Source organism: Notamacropus eugenii, chromosome 3, assembly GCF_028372415.1.
Source record: "Notamacropus eugenii isolate mMacEug1 chromosome 3, mMacEug1.pri_v2, whole genome shotgun sequence".
In the NCBI taxonomy this organism is placed as follows: domain Eukaryota; kingdom Metazoa; phylum Chordata; class Mammalia; order Diprotodontia; family Macropodidae; genus Notamacropus; species Notamacropus eugenii.
Genome location: NC_092874.1, coordinates 361,595,067 through 361,612,413, shown reverse-complemented (window position 1 = coordinate 361,612,413; position 17,347 = coordinate 361,595,067). Strand labels below are relative to the sequence as shown.

General features: G+C 39.4%; 1 protein-coding gene across 5 annotated transcripts in view; it reads right to left on the bottom strand.

Moving 5' to 3' along the window:
• The window catches only part of CDC42SE2 (CDC42 small effector 2), a 166,471-nt gene extending 149,135 nt beyond the window's left edge, over positions 1-17,336 (bottom strand). For 3 of the 5 annotated variants that reach the window (XR_011964450.1, XR_011964449.1, XR_011964448.1), the window contains exon 1: positions 16,722-17,336. Coding sequence is in view for 1 of the 5 variants with exons in the window: in XM_072597335.1 (XP_072453436.1) it covers positions 16,722-16,760 (39 nt within the window). In the remaining 4 variants the exon portion in view is untranslated. The remainder of the gene's footprint in view (positions 1-16,721) is intronic. The other 2 variants (XM_072597335.1, XM_072597332.1) reach the window with 2 other exon arrangements.
• Between the last annotated feature and the right edge of the window lie 11 nt (positions 17,337-17,347).

Below are 17,347 nucleotides of genomic sequence, written 5' to 3'. Positions count from 1 at the left end.
ATCAGTTATGAAATTAGGAACTGGGACCAGATCCTTGAAGGGCCCTTCCAGCTTTATGAACTTTATATTGCTGATACTGCTTTTGAACATGACAGTTTCTACGCTCTCTTATGGAGCCATTCTGGCAATAGGCAGAGGGCTCTGAGAAAGAGGCTACCATTTTCAAGAAAAGCATGATAAGAGTTTTTAATTATATTTCAAAAGCTCAATTGTAGTTACCTTTTCTATTCTGTCTGGCAAAACTTCACTTTTACTAATTTTTAATTCTTCCATTTATCCTTATTTCCTCCCTGAATTTATTTTCAAGTACATTACGATTCTGTCATAAATTTCCCTTTTTTCTCCCTTAAAAACAATGGATATTAAGTGACATGACATCCTGTCAATGGAGCAATGCTGCCTGACAGTATCAGAAATTCTTTTGAGCAGACAATGGAATGCTAAGGGTGGGAGGGCAGGAAACCTTCTAATATATTTGCACTGCAGAGACTGAAATCAGAAGACAAATTTTTATCTAAAATACATCATCTTGTAAAATGAAAATTAGAAAAAAATATATTAGAGGTCAACTCCTTATATTTCAAATAACCTCCATGTTATTAGCCTCCATAAATTCTAATGTAATTTGGGCTGTACTAAAAGAAGCATAGCTTCCAAGAATAAAGAGGCAAAAGTTGCTTTATGCTCTGGTCAGACAACATTTAGATTATTGTATTCAGTTCTGGTCACCAGAACAGTTTAGGAAGGACACTGAAAAAGTGGAGAGCATCCAAAAGAGGATGGCAAAGAGCCTTCAATCCAAATCAGATGGGGATAGGTTGAAGGAATTGGAAACACTTAGCATAAAGAAGACTGGCTGGGGGAGCAGAAGGAGGGAGTTAACAACATAACTGTACCCAAATATTTATAGGGCTGTCATGTGAAAGAAGGCTTTAGACTTGGTCTCTTTAGCTTAGGGAACAGAACTAGGAATAATGGGCAGAAGTTGCAAAGAGGTAATATACTAGTAATAGATAGATACACACACACACACACACACACACACACACACACACACACTCTCTCACTCTCTCTCTCTCTCTCCCTCTAAGAAGTTATCCAAAAGTGGAATGGGCTGCCTCAAAATGCTGTGGGTGCCCTCTCTGGGGACTTCAAGAAGAGGTTGGATGGTTACTTTTTGATACAACATACTGGAGGGCAGAGCAGTGGATAGAGCACCAGTGCAGAACTCAGGAGGACCTGAGTTCAAATCTCACCTCAGACACTTGACACTCACTAGCTGTGTGACCTTGGGCAAGTCACTTAACCCCAACTGCCTCCTCCTGGTTCATCTCCAGTCATCCTGATGAATAGCTGGTCACTGGATTCAGATGGCTCTGGAGGAGAAGTGAGGATGGTGACCTGCACAGCCCTCCCTCCCTCAAAACAAAGTCAAGTGCAAGTCACGTCATTATTTCTCTGATGGCATGGTCTTCTTCGGCAACGAAGGACGAACACACTGCTATGATAAAACATACTGGGGATTCACTTCAGGGATGGAATATGGTAGATGACTACTGTAACTTTTGTTATAGTTGACCACAACTGCTCTTTCAGGGTTACTAAGCACCTAGGTACGTCCTTGGAAGGAACTTCTAAACGGAAGTGATGGGAGGCAGATAATTACCTACCATGTTTGTAATTGCTCTTCCAACTGCTACCCTTTTTCTACTGAGTGACATGGAAAAACTCAGAAATATGTAGGAAGAATAAAATGTGGCAAAAAGAAGATGAGTTCCATCTGAGTAACTGTCAACACATATACAGCATTGTCTCTAAAATCTGTAGGTGGGAAAGAAAAAAAACAACTGGAATATATGAAAGAGTAATCTACCTCCTGAAAACCATGGCTTAATTGCAGCTCTCTGAATCTCCTACTGAATGGGATAACTCTACACTATAAAATTCTGAATAAAATTTTGATCTAGTAGGATAAAAGGTGACATGGTGTATTAATAAGCAAGTGCTCACCAAAATACCTTAAGAATAAGTTTAAATATTAATCTCAGAGGCATGTCATCTTGTGTGGGAAGTTAGCAAAACAAATTTTATTCAGTCATTTCAGTCACATCCAACTCTCTGTGCTTTGCCATTTCCTTCTCCAGTTCATTTTATGGATGAGGAAACTGAGGCAAACAGGGTTAATCGACCTGCCCGGAGTCCCATAGCCAGTAAGTCTGAGGTCAGATTTCAACTCAGAAAGATGAGTCTTCCTGACTCCAGGGCTAGCACTGCATCACCTAGCTCCTCCAATATAGTACTACATGGAAATTATAGAATATTCCATTAATTCTAGCTCTACTTCAAAATGATTCAGTTATTAAAAAGATACCTTAATGTTGACCCCAACGTGTTTCCTATGGATGGGGATTTTTGGCATAAAAAAATATTTCAGAGCCTTCAGATACCTACTTAGCTAAATTCCACATAAATCCCATCACCTGCCATATTTTTAAAGAAAGGTGAAAGAGGGAGGGAGAAAGGGAAGAAACACAAAGTATGATAAATTTATGGAAAATGTTCACAAATCCTCTTACGTATGCTTGATATTTCACCTTGGTTATTACGAGAAATTGTTTTTATGGGGAGGAAGGATGTGGGTATTTATAAAGCTTCTACTATGTGTCAGGCAAGGTGCTTGTAGTGCAGCTTCACAAGGATTATCTCCTTGCTTTTCACAACAACCCTGGGAGGCAGGCACTATTATTATCCTCATTTCATAGTTGAGGAAACCAAGGCATGAAGATGTTCAGTGACTTACAGAGGGTTACAGAGAACAAGTGTCTGAGCCTGGATTTGAACTCAAACCTTCCTGACTTCAGTCCCAGTATGCCATCTAGTTGCCTAAATACAGTATTTGGGTAACATATATTTGTGTTCCCTTTAAAGACAAGCTTAGAAGTGTTTGGAGGAAATCATATTTCACCTGAGTACCAACAATGTTTTGTAATTATAAACCTTCCTGAAAGAACAGAAATCACAACTATTAGTTAATTAACTTTTCTTTAAATTGGATTTATGATTTCATCAGTCTAGGGAAGCTACTGATGAGGAACTTCCTCTATTGATGCAGATTGGCACCTGAAGACAAATCAAAGTGCAAGCTAACTCAGATTTATAAAGCACTATCATAACCAGAAGAAAAGTTAAAATAGATTTAAAGATAATTCTAGATTTACCGCAGGGGGAAGAGGGAATCACAATAGAGTCACTCTAGGACAGAATATTGTAACGGTGATGCACTAAAGGATTTTTGCCAACCAAGGATATTAAACAAGGTCCTATAACCCAAGTAGGTAAAAATAAATTTATCTCTGAGTGCTTCGATATAATTTTTAAAAATCTGCTTTCTAGTCCTGTGCAATGTTTTGAAAAGCTGTAACACCTGCTAATAAAAGTTCAGGATTTTAGAAAAGCCACAGTTAGAAGTTATTTTACAAGGTTTTTTTTAATGTTATTATTTTCTCACAAGATTTTTAAAAGTTTAAACACACACACACATAACAATGGTACTGCACTGGCACCATTTGACGTGGGAATGAAATGAAGTATTAAAGAGTTAAAAATGTTTACATAGCCCTAACAGAACAAAAATATTTAACAAGATTACAGTTACATTTAGCTTTAGTATACGTACCTATCCCAGTCAATCTCCATATGGAAACCTGTGGTGACTCTCATGGTCTAAAGAGCGTTGAACTCAGGTGGGAGGATGGGAGGGGCTTTCGTATGCCCTTAGGTGATCAGAAAGCCACATATACACAATACAGTCAGAGAGTACTGGGAAGCTTCCTTAAGCGAGGCACAGCTTGAGCCTTGACTCATCCTCAAGGTCAATTACTCCTAACCTGACCACAGACTCCTTCTGGGTCTTTCCCCAGAACCTCATTCCCCACTCTCATTGCCACTTCCAGCATTTCATGTCCATAAATACTTTAGTTTTACAAGTGTCAACCCTTGTGAGGCTCAGGTGATTGATTTGTTTGATGTGTACTCATGGAAGATGGTATGTCAGCTTTATGACCTCTCTGGTAGCATCTCTATAAATAGGTTTTCTAGATAGATATGGACATATCTATGTATATAAATAATCCAGTGGTAGAACTTATATGTGTTTGTGTACACACACACACACACACACACACACACACACACAGGCATACCTTTGGAGATAATTGTGGGTTCGGTCGTACACTACTTCAAGAAAGCAAATATCACAATAAATTAAGTCACACAAATTTTTTGGTTTCCCAGTGCATATGAAAGTTGTGCTTACACTACACCATAGTCTACTAAAATGTGCAATAACATTATATCTAAAAAATGTATATACCTTAATTAAAAATATTTTATTGCTAAAAATTGCTAATCATCCTCTGAACCTTCAACAAGTCATCTTTTTGCTGTAGTAGGGTCTTGCCTCAATGTTAATGGCTGTTGAGTTGATCAGGGTGGTTGTTGCTGAAGGTTGGGGTGGCCATGGCAAATTCTTAAAATAAGACAACAATGAAGTTTGCTACACGGAATGGCTCTTCCTTTCACTTGAATGCTTAGAGGGCATTGTATTTTTTTTATTGGCCTAATCTCAATATTGTTGTGTCTCACGGAATAGGAAGGAACAAGGAGAGAGAAGTGAGATGGGGAAAGGTGGGTCAGTGGAGCAGTGAGAATACGCTCATCATCTTATATGACCATGGTTAGTGGTGCCCCAAAACAATTATAATAGTAACATCAAAGATGACCATAACAGATACAAAAATAATGAAAACAACTTGAAATACTGTGAGAGTTACCAAAATGTGACAAAGATAAGATGTGAGGACATGCTGTTGGAAAAATAGCACTGACAGACTTGTCTGACACAAACCTGCAATCTGTACAAAATGCATTCTTTGTGACGTGCAGTAAAGAAAAGCGCAATAAAACAAGGTATGCCTATGTACACGCATACACACACTAGGTATTAAAGGTATACATGATCAATCTAAAATGTATGTATCACATATTTTATGAAGTATGTCATAAAAGCTGACAAGGACTTTCCTCTCTCTTATCTCCTCGTTATTAGTACTCTTCCCCTTTGAAGTCCTTGGCACTACTCTGCATTAACTGACTTGTGTGTAATGTATCAACCCCTCTTTAGGACAAGGGTTGCTAGTTCTTCCTTCTGTGTTTCTGGCATATCATACAGTGCACTTCACAAAGTACGTACTTATTAAGTTTCTGTTTTTCTGAATCAAATAATGGCGTCCACTTAGTATTGTAAGAAGAATACTGACAGGAATGAGATGAATTGCTATTTTAGGAAAAGCTGAGTCAAGCTGGCTGCCTGGTAGTTCAGGTCTGATCCCTGGAACTAAATGAGACACTGATAGAACACTGATCAGTTACCATAGCAGGGGGTGGGGAAGGAAGGGAGAAAGGGCCTTCATCAAGGGCACCCATTAACTCCAGACAGCCACTCCTTTGCCACTGTGTTTCTTTGGTCATCCACCAATCAAGTTTCAGGGCCTAGCCAGAGCTCTTCATGATTTTTGTATTGTATTGTCCCCTGAGCCAGTTAAATCTCAACAACAGGTCCAATGCTGTTTTTTGTTTGCTTTAAATAACATTTTCCCCCAGTTACATGTAAAGATAATTTTAACATTTACTTTTTAAAACTTTTGGGATTCAAATTTTCTCTCTCCTTTCCTCACTTCCCCCTTGCTGAGATAATAAGCAATTTGATATAGGTTATACATATTCAATCATGCAAAACATATTACCATATTAGTCTGTTGTGAAAAAAGACCAAAAGAGAAAAAAAAAATACAAAAAATACAGAGAGTGAAAAATGTTATGCTTTAATCTGCATTCAGCTTCCATCTGTTCCCTGAAGATAAACAGCATTTTTCATCATGAGTTCTTTATAACTGTCTTGGATCACTGTATTGCTGAGAATAGCTAAGGCACTCAAACTTGATCACTATACAGTATCGCTGTTACCACGTACAATGTTCTTCTCATTGTATTCACTTCACTCTGCATCAGTTCATCTAAGTCTTTCCAGGTTTTTCTGAGATCTGCCTGCTCATCATTTTTACAGAAATATTCCATTTCAATCATATATCACAACTTGTTCAGCCATTTCACAACTGCTGGGCATGACCTCAATTGCCAATTGTTTGCCACCACGAAAAGAGCTGCTGTAAATATTTTTGTACAATTAGTCTTCCCCAACCCCTTTTCCCCCTTTTTTGGGATACAGACATAGTAGAAGTATTGCTGGATCAAAGGTGTGCACAGTTTTATATTCCTTTAGTTATACTCCAAATTACTCTCCAGAATGGCTGGATCAGTTCACAATTCCACCAACAGTGCATTGTCATTCCAATTATCCCCTCCAACATTTATTATTTTCCTTTTCTGTCATATTAGCCAATCTGATAGATGTGAAGTGGTACCGCAGTTGTTTTCATTTGCATTTCTATAATCAATAACTATTTAGAGCATTTTTTCATATGTAGCTCTGAGTTTTTCATCTGAAAACTGCTTATTCGTATCTTTTGCAGGTTCAATATTTTTAAAAGAAAAATTAAGCTAATCTGCAAGAGGCAAGGAAAGGCTGGACTTGTGATTTCATTTCTATTAGGAAACTTCCAAGTGAGAAAACATAGGTCTGTACCTTCTTTTAGTCTTGGAGAGCTGCCAAGAAAACCACTCATCAGAGTGACATGGCAGGCAAAAAAAATCTAATGGTATTTTAGCTTCTAACAACTGAATCTTAGTGTACTGTATTCTATCCTGGTTAGATCATATGTATGTTCAGTTCTAGTCATCATATTTCAGAAAGAACAGTGATAAACTAGAAGTGGGAGACTTCGAAGAAACTGAGGCAAACAGAGGTTAAACTTACGTAGGATCACACACAACTAGTGTCTGAGGCTGGATTTTAAATCTGATCTGCTTGAATCCGGGTTCTAGTACTCTATCCACAGTGCTAACTAGCAGGGAGTAGATAGTCTTCAAGTATTTGATAAAGACAGAGATAGTCTTCAAGTATTTGAAATAAATCTCAAGTGGAGAGTTGCTCTCATGGTCCTAGTGGGCAGCACTTCAACTAATGGATTCAAAGAAATGTACAGATAGGTAGATTTCAGTTTAATATAACCAGTAAAAAAGTAGAAAGGGCTAAATTCCTATCTCTAGAAGGTCTTCCAGGGGACATCTGATAACTTTGTCAGAGACATCGTTGAGGAATTTCCTACTCAGATATGGTTTGGACTACATTACTTCTGAGGTTCCTGTCAAGTATTAGATTTTATGATTTTAGACCCATGAATATAAAAATGAAAAGTCAGTCAGTTAACAAGCACTTAGTAAGTGTTTACTCTGCTTTAGGCACTGTGCTAATGATGGAAACTGCTAAGCTTTTGTAAACAATTCTCTACAAGAGACTACATCTACAACCACACAATGGACTGACAGCTGCTTGGGAATATGAAATCCTGCTGTGACCATCCAGTGACCTTCTGAAGGTGAAGTATAAAACAAGGAGAAAATACACCTCTAGGACCTTGGATAGATCCTCTATTATTGAGGGTCTATGGAGAACACAGAAAAGAATCTCATAGGATAAAGATGGTAGATTGTGACCAGCAACAGTGATGGAGTACCCACATCATTGAGATCACGATCACAGTGATGTAATGAAGTAAACACTATAAGGGATATAATTTCAACTGGAATTTATGAGCAAGCTCCTTTTCTAATAAGGAATGTAACTGGTTGAGTAGCTGAATGGTAAAAACTTAAAATAATTTATCTTTTTACATATTAAGCACTGATATAGACTAATAACAAGGAATTTTTAGATAATTTTAAAAGTTTAATTTTCATTTCCCAAAGGAGTAGTTTCTTCCTGACCAGATACAAAAAGAATATCTATTAATGCATTCTTTCATATCTGTGGCATTTCTGTGATGGTCTTTGTAAAGGTCCTTGAGAACAGGATTATTTCATTTTTGACTAGGGGGACAGGGTGGGGGAGTGTCTCAAGACCTAGAGCAATGCCTGACATATAGTAGGTGCTCAATAAATTCTTGCTGAATAACAGATTTCATTCTTACCACCCTAGCTCTGGATAGGCCTGAAAATTTTTATCAAAACATTCTCTCAAGAGAAATAGCAGTTTGGTTAAATATGATCAGTAAGCATTCAATAAGTGCTTATTATGATGTTCCAGGCATTGTGCAAATCACTGGGGATGCAAACAACGGTGAAAAAGACAGTCCCTGACCTCATTTATATTCCAATAAAGGAAAACAACACATAAAAAGGAGATGAAAAATGAGGGGCATGGAAGTGAAGTCCAAAGAATGAAGAAGCATACCTGGTCTGAAACCTTCCTCAAAATGGAAGTTTCAATTAATAAAATCAATAAACATTTATTAAGCACCTACTATGAAGAGGCTCCATGCCAAGCCCTAGAGATACAAAAAAGCCAAAAAGCAGTCCCTGCCATTAGAAAACTCACAATCTAATGGTTCAGGAGAAACTCACCGGTGGGACCAATGGGCAGCAGGGGTAGGGAAGAAAGGCAGTTGAAGCATGGTGGCAAAGTCTAGAAAGTGAAGTTTAGTGAAAAAGAAAACTGATCTGTAAGTTAGAGAATCTAGTTTCTTGTTATGCCATTTAACTTCTGCAAACCTCTATTTTCTCATGTGCAAAAATCTTTAATTATCTGCTCTGGCTATCTCACAGAACTGAGGAGCAAATGAGATAATTATGCAAAAATGCTTTGAAGAGGGGAGTTGGAGAGAGGGGGAAGGAGAGAGATGGAGGGGAAAAAAATCTAAGATATATGGAAGTGATTGTAGAACAATAAAAACAAATAAAATAATTTTTAAAAAATCTACAAAATATTGTAAAAATAAAATCTATCAATGCTTTTTAAAGAAAGAAAAGAAAAACTATACAAATACAGCTGAGTTTATGATGTTTTAAGAGCAAATTTTAAAAAATTATATACATTTTTTAATATATAAATTTTCATATATTTAATATATAATTATATACATTTACATATATTTTAATAACAAATGCATATTTTTTAATTATATATGTTTTATATATATTTTAGCAAAAATCTATCTTCTCCCCCAAAGAGAATTAAAAACAAAATACTTTTTACAAACATATAGTCAAGCAAAACAAATTTCTACACAGGCTATATATAGGTCTCCTTCTGCACTCAGAGGCCTTCCCTTCTCTGTCTGGAGAAGGGCAACATGGTTTATTATTAGCTTGCCGGAATCATGGCTGCTGAGTACACTGATCAAGGTTTCTAATTCTTTCAAAGTTGTTTGTCTTTACCATGCTGCTATTGCTGTATAAGTTGCTCACGTGTTCCAGTTCATTTCAACCTGTATAGTTCATATCAGTATTCTTATGTTTATCTGAAACAATCTCCTTTATCATTTCTTACAGCACAATAACATTCCATCACATTCATATACCATAATTTGTTTGGCTACTCTGTAATGTGTGGGCATCCTCCTATATTCTAATTGTTTCTTTTGCTTGTAACTAATCTCTCCCTTAAAATCTCCCTCCCACTAATTCTCTTTCCTAATTTACCTGTTGAATGAGAGGTATTCTTGTACACAACTGTGTGCATTTTTTCCTCATCTGACTAGTTCAGATTAGAATGAAGTTCAAATGTCAGCTGCTTCTTGCCCTCACCCCTTGCACAGTCTGTTTATGTAGGATAATTCCCCCTAACTTTGCTTTCCCTTCCACCTCCCCCTAGGTATTAGCCTTCACTTCTCTTGTCATATTTCTCTTTAACATTATCAACCTATAATAAATCACTGCCAGGACTTCTAATTGAACTCCCTCTATAACCACAATGACAACAGGGTTCAGTGGGGACACATGGATAATCTCCCTAATATTAGAATGCAAGCAGTTTATCCTTATTTAATTCTTGGTCATGAAATGTTTGAACTTCAAAGTTTCTACACAGCTCTGCTCTTTCCATCAGGATGTTTTAAAGTCCTCAGTTTTGTTAAAGATCCATATTTCCCCCATAGCATTATGTTCAATGTTGTTGAGTAAGTTATTCTTGATTGTAAGCCTACATTCTTTGCCTACTGGATACGGTATTCCAAGCTCTCCACTCCTGGACAGTGGTGGCTGCCACATCAATCAATCATTTATCGATTTATTTATTTATTAGACAAATTTATTATTTATTAGTAATAAAGACATTTGTTAAGCACCTATTATAAGACACAAAAAGAGGCAAAACACGGGAGTTTACAATGTAATAGATCACATGTAATCCTGATGGTGGCCCCTCAGTGCTTGAGTTCTTTCCTTTCTGGCACTATTTTTTCTTTGAAATTTCTAGATTTTGGCTATAATGTTCCTGGAAGTTTTCATTTGGGGGTTTCTTTCAGAGGATAACTGGTGGATTCTTCCTATTTCTACTTCACCCTGTGGTTATAAGAGATTTGAACAGTATTCTTTTAAGATGGCTTTTGTCTTGGTTATGGCATTCAAGCACTTTGAGGAGCTTTAACTGTTTTTCCCTTGATATTTTTAGGTCAGTTTTTTCTGCTATGAGATACATATTTTTCAGTCTTTGGACTTTGCTTTAACATTTTTTGTTGTCTCCTGGAGTCACTGGCTTCTCTTTGTTCATTCTAATTTTCAAGGATTTGGTTGCTTAGACGAGGTTTTGTGCCTCGTGTGCCAAGCTGCTGATTCTCTTTCCAGTACTTTTTTCTACAGCTCTCATTTCTTTTCCAGTTTTTTCTCTATCACTCGTCTGACTGACAAAACTTGTTTTTTGGTAACCTATTGCTTCATTTCCTCCAAGAACTCTGGTTGAATCCATGTACAATGCAGGTTTTTCTTTGAGGTTTTTCTTACAGATGTTTTGGGGTCATTTTCTCCTGGAGCATCCCCTGTCACCATAATAACTTTGGATGGTGAGACTCTTTTGTTTGTTCATTCCTCTGGCCTACTTCCTGACTTTGTACTTGATGTTAGGGCTGGGTTCTTTTGGAAGCAAAGTCTGAGCCTGGTTCAAATGCAGCTTCTAAGGGTTTTAAGTGTTGCACTGTTCCAGGCTGGGGACCTGTATGTTTTCAGTGCTCCCAAAGTGGTCTCATCCAGGGTAAAGTTTGGTTGCGGTCTCTTGGGTATGAGTTTTGCAAGATCCTGACCCGGATTTCAGTCTAAAGAACAGTAGACTGTTGCTGTACTCTGCTGGGAAGCTCTGTTGGTTCAGTGAGAGAACTGCAGGCTCAGCTTGGGTTTGGAATTGGTGCCCTGGTTATTGTTCTGCCACCTTCAGGGCCATACCACTGCTGCTAGGTTCTAAATTTGTTCTTTTCCCCGTACTAAGATCTCTCTACCCTGGAACACCATCCCAGGCACAGTTCTCTCATTAATCCACGTGGAACTGGGGAGGAAGCTTCAAACTTGCCAGTTGGCACCTGTCCCCACCACACTGGTTTAGGTCTCACACCTCCTCTTGCTCTTGAGCACAGTCTCTTCCTGCTGCTGAAGTACTTCATACAACCACTTCTGTCCAAACCTGTTGTCTCTTTATGCTGACACAGGTGAAAAGAATGACACGCTGTGATTTTGTCATGGATTTCCCCATCAGGGTCCAGTGTGATGTGTTCTAGATCTATTCGAAGTTTTGGGGAGGGGGGTGGGTTTGCAGGAAGACCATTGTACTGCTTCTTTCTACTCCATTGTCTTAGCTTCACCTTCAGAATGGACTTCATGTTGTACCTTTCCCTATAATTTAACTTCAAATAAAATTATAGTCCTACCTATATAAAGGCTCTATATACATTCAATCATGAATCTAGGTTAATACAGATACATAAATGAAAGAACAGGTATTCAGTAGATTCATCTTTTAAAAATCCCAAGCCAATCAAGATAATGTAGGAATTAACAAATATGAAAAATTTCTATTAAATAATCACTTGAAATATTTTGAATAGAAGGAAGTTTTTCTCTTTTTTTAGTGTTCTTCTGAATATTAAGACTTTGGGGAAAAGTGCACCTTTCTCAACATTATATTTCTGTATGATAAAGATAAAGAATTTGTAAAGCAAAGGCACCTAACAGTATCCTTAGAAAACGATCATTTTCTCATTTAAAAAATTTAAACATATACATTAGACACAAAATTTTCATATAAGAGCAATGATACTACAGTTTTAAAAAACAGACATAATCTAAAATAGCAAAGGATAGAAACTGTTATTTCATTAGTATTGGGACCCCATAGATGAGCAAATTCCTTCTACCAATACAGGCTGACACCTTCCTTACAATAAATCAACAAAGGTTTTTTAAGCATCTACTATGTGTCAGACACTGGGATAAAGTATAAAGAATGAAACAATCTCTATCTGAAATGAGCTTACACACTAAAAGGGGAAACAACAAGTACAAATAAAAATATGTAAACATAAAGTGAATAATATAAATATGTACAGATAGTTCAACATAAAGCAGTTTGAGAGGGAGGACACTAGCATTTTGCCAAGAGGAAATTAGGAAAGGATTTATGTAGAAAATAGTACTTGAGTTGCATTTTGGGGGAAAGGGAATAAGCATTTTATATTGTGCTTACTATGTATCAGGCACTGTGCTGAGTGCTTTTTAACAAATAATATTTGTTAACATTTGTTTCTCACAATAACCCTGCAAAGCAAATGCGTTATTATCCCCATTTCACATTTGAAGAAACTGAGGCAAAGGGTTTAAGTAACTTGCCCAGGGTCACAGTGTCTGAGGCTAGATGTGAACCTGTCTTCCTGATTCTAGGCTTACCACTCTACCCACTATGCCACCACCTAGGTGGCTCATTTTCTTTTCTTTTTCTTTCAAGGCAATTGGGGTTAAGTGACTTGCCCAGGGTCACACAGGTAGTAATTGTCAAGTGTCTGAGGCTGAATTTGAACTCAAGTCCTCCTAACTCCAGGGTCAGTGCTCTATCTACTGTACCCCCTAGCTGCCCCTAGCTGCTTCATTTTAAAGAAAGAAAGAATCTCTATGAAGGGGAGGAGAGTAACTCCCAGACATATGGATTGGTCAATGCAAAAAGAAGTACATGGGAGATGGGAGTATCATATGTGAGGAACAGAGAAGGCCAATTTGTCTGGATCGCAAAATTCTGAAGGGAGTGGTAACATCCAATAAGCCTGGAAACATGGGCTATATACGGCTTTAAAAATTCACCAGACAAGTTTACATTTGACCCTGGAAGTGATAGGCAGCCACTGGAGTAGGCTGGGTAGGGGAGTCACATAGTCATGTACACTTAAAGAAAATTATTTTGGCAGTAGAATGCACATGGGCAGAGAGACCAATTAGAAGGCTGTTGCAATAATCTAGCCAAGGGCTGATGAAGGCCTGAACTAAGGTGGAAGATATGGGATTAAAAAGAAGGAGTTGGAATTGAGCGATGTAATGAAAACCCAAAGGCAACAGGCTTTGTGGGGCAGGGGACATGAAGAAATTCAGGGTAATGCCAAAGGTTACAAATCTAGGAGACTGGAAGGATGGTGGTGACTTTGACAGATAGATACTGAAGCTATCGTTTCCCTGATGTGTAAATCTGGCACATCCAGCGTACAATGTCCAACAGGCAAGTGGGAATGTAGGGCTGAAGCTTAAGAGCAGAAGTTGGGGCTGGACATATAGATCTGTGAGTCACCTGCATAGAAATGCTAGTTAAATCCATGGGAGCTGATAAGGTTACCAAGAAGAGCATAGAGGGAGAAGAGAAGAGGGTCTAGGAGAGATCTCTGAAGAATACTCATAGTTAGCAGGTATGATAGAGATAAGCCCAGACTGCCTCTCCAACATATAAAAAACCCCAGTGTTTCAGGACTTTTACCTATAACTCACTTTTTTTGTCACAACAAACTGAAAAAACTATACATATGAAGGAGGGGAGAAAAAAGGTGTTTTTAGGGTTCTACACTAACTTTGCTAACATCAATAATCCACTTGCCCGGCATATGTTAAAATGAACAAATTGAAAGAACTATGTCTACCATGTGTTTTCAGCAGTGTCAAATAACAGTAGGGGCAGTGAAGGCCACTGGATTTCACAAAATCACAGAATTTCAGAGTTGGAAGGGGTCTCAGTGGCTAGAGTCAAAACAGAGAAATAAGGATTCCTTCTACAACATCCAATCCTCTTGAAGGAAGCCATTACCTCCTAAGACATTCCATTTTTGCAATTTCTACCTGCTGCTCCTAGATCTGAGACCAAATAGAACAAGTCTAAAGCACCTGCACAGAAATGCTAATTAAATCATGGGAGTTGATAAGATTACCAAGAGAGTAATACATAACAAGCAATTCTTCAGAATTAAAAGACAGATATCATGTTGCATCCTGAATATTTTATTTCCCAGTTTAAATATTTTCATTCCTTCAACAGATCTGAACTCATCAATAAATCTCACTTTTGATCCTATTTACATGATTATAGAGAACTCATTTTAGTCTTGGGAGACTCAATTCCCACATCTGTAAAATGGCAATAACAAGGACAGTACCTACAGCACAGGACTGTTGTAAGGCTCAAATGAAATTTACGTAAAGTGATCTGCAAAACTTGAATCACTATATGTCAGTTACGACAGCATTAACTATTTTGGCTCTGTGTTAAGAGAACTTTAGTATAGCTGCCATTTTGCCAGAGCAAATCATGTTGTTGAGGTTTAAACTCTGGGACACCAAAAACTGTTGGGGTTTCATGATGTGTTGGGGTGGAACTGTCTCCAAGAATTTAGAGTCAGACACCTCTAATCCAGGTGTAGGCATTTATTGACAATGACACCTTTCATGAAGCAGGTTAAGTTCCAAGAGGAACCTGCAACTTCAGAGAAAGCAAGATGGATTTTTATAGCGTAAAGATGCAAGTACGTAAGAGAAACTAACATAGAATATAGTAATATGATTATTATTAAAAAGGCAGGAGGAATTTGTTAAGGGATTAGGTGATGGGGGAGGCGTTCCATCTATGGTTTGGTGGTTACACAACCTGGTCATGCTGCCCTCCAATTGGCTAGCTATTGTGATCCTGTCTGGTGGTCCTATCTTGGGCTAGATGGATGATGTGGTTCTGACTGAATACAAGAACACACCTGTTCAAATACGTGGAAATCAGTCTGGGGCCAGCGGCTAGTAGAGGCTTCAGGGAGAGGGGAGGAGAGTAGGGAGGGAGTAGGTAGGTGCAGTGGGTCTGTAACGAAGTTAGAACACTGGGGCTGGAGGCAGCTTTATTAGGATCCCATCAATGTAAATTAGTTGACGCCTTTGGAATTTAGCTGAACCATCTAACTTTACCATCTTGCACTATCTGGCTTGTTTCTGCAGTCTGAAAAATTATCAGCTTTGCTAGAATAGGTAATAGATCCGTTTAGTAGATGGAGATCTTCCCTTTCTGCTATCCTTTATTTGATGTGTAAATCTTTTACCTCCCACTTCGCCCTTTGTAAAAATTCCAATTATATCCAATCCTGCCTTGTTCTCTGAGATGGCTGAAAATGCTACCACATTTTTGTTTTGTTTAACCATGGTATCACGCTGGGTATATAATAAACCAGTACTAAAATGTGTGTTGATGAGTAAGGAATGCTTGAATAGTTTTACATCAGCTGCTATATCACACTATTGAATCACTGCCCTCACTCTTCACTAGGACTTTACATTTATTTACTCAATTTATCCAGTTTCATTTTATCCTATTCAGCCTAATGTTCTATTTAGTAACTTTATGATTGTGAACTTCAAGAACATGATTTTGGTAGAAAGATCACATGACACACAGGATAAAAGGAAAAGTGAAAAAATAAAGGTTTATGTTAGAGGAGCATTTTAAAGCTGCACACCTGCACTCATTTAGCTACCAATATACCTACCCATGGATGGCGAGCTCTGAGCTCAGACTCTTTAACTAGCTGCGTGACCTTGGGTGAGTCACTGTCTGCTCTAATTCACTAGAGAAGGAGACAGCCCCAAAGGCAGAATGGTCCACAGGGTCTACATGTCAGAACCACACACCTGCTTGAGGAAGGTTGGCTAGCGAAGACACACGCATTTCAATGTTAGTCTGGCTCCTTCACCACCATTCCCATAGTCCTCAGCGAACCAAAGTCACATCATCACCTGGACACACAAAGCGCATGGGCAGCAGCTCTGGTCCTACACCATCATCTCCTAACGTGTCCTACCCACGTCACGCCACGCCCCACAGCTGCCTCTTTCCTGGCTCAGAGATCTCCCTCTGGAGCTCATAGACCAGACAAGCCCGCACCCACGAGCACAGAGTAACGTAACCACTAAACAGTAACTGTTTCTCTTTTTTTATTGAAGGCCTCCCTTGAGCAGCTACTTAAAGAAGCCTAGTCACGGAATGGGCATCCTGGGACATGTACAGGTCCTGAGGAGTATCGGGCCCCTGGACCCAGAGAGCTCAGGAGGAGAAGGGGAGGCTGGTGACCCCGCATGACCCCGCATGCCCTCGCCGCCTCGAGTCATGTGATCATCGTGACGTCACGGTCCTCTAGGAAAGAAGGACAGACACCAGCGTGGACAGAACGCCGCTCTCCAGTACCTGTCCTCTCACCGGCACGCGGAGAAAAACCTACCTGTGTCTTCGGAGGGAAGTCCGCGTCATCCTCTCCCATATTTTACTGTCTAAACACAAAAAGGCTTCCGCGGCCTCATTCAAAACACAACGTACACCCTCGCGACCGCCGCGATCAGCTCATCCTAGTAAACAGACTGCCACCGCAGATGCAGACGCACGGGAAATACGGCGCTCGTCCACCTGCGCCGCCTACAGGCGGGCGGCAGAAACGCCGCCCAGCTGCATCGGCTCCAATCGCCTTGGCCCAGGCATCCACGTCCGCAAATCGCTGTCGTTTCCTCGGGGTTCGAGCAACTTCCGGCTCGGAAGAGCCAATCAGCGCCTCGCTCCCGCCTACCTCCAACTCCTGAAAGCCAATCGTCAGCCCGAGACTCGGGGGAGTCCTGCTTTCCCCACCCCGGCTGTCACTTAGCGAGCCCATCTTGCTGCCCAGTCACGCTGCTGAGATTAGAAAAGAAAAGAAAGCAAATGGAGAGAGAGGAAAGGGGAGGCGACGGGCCGAAAAGGCGGGCCTTACGAGAGGGAGGGAAAAGGGGCGCGGCCCAATAGCGAGAGAGAAGCAGCGGAAATGACCTCATTGTGCTCCCGGGCGGGGGGAGGGGCATGCCGAGACCGGAGGCCGCC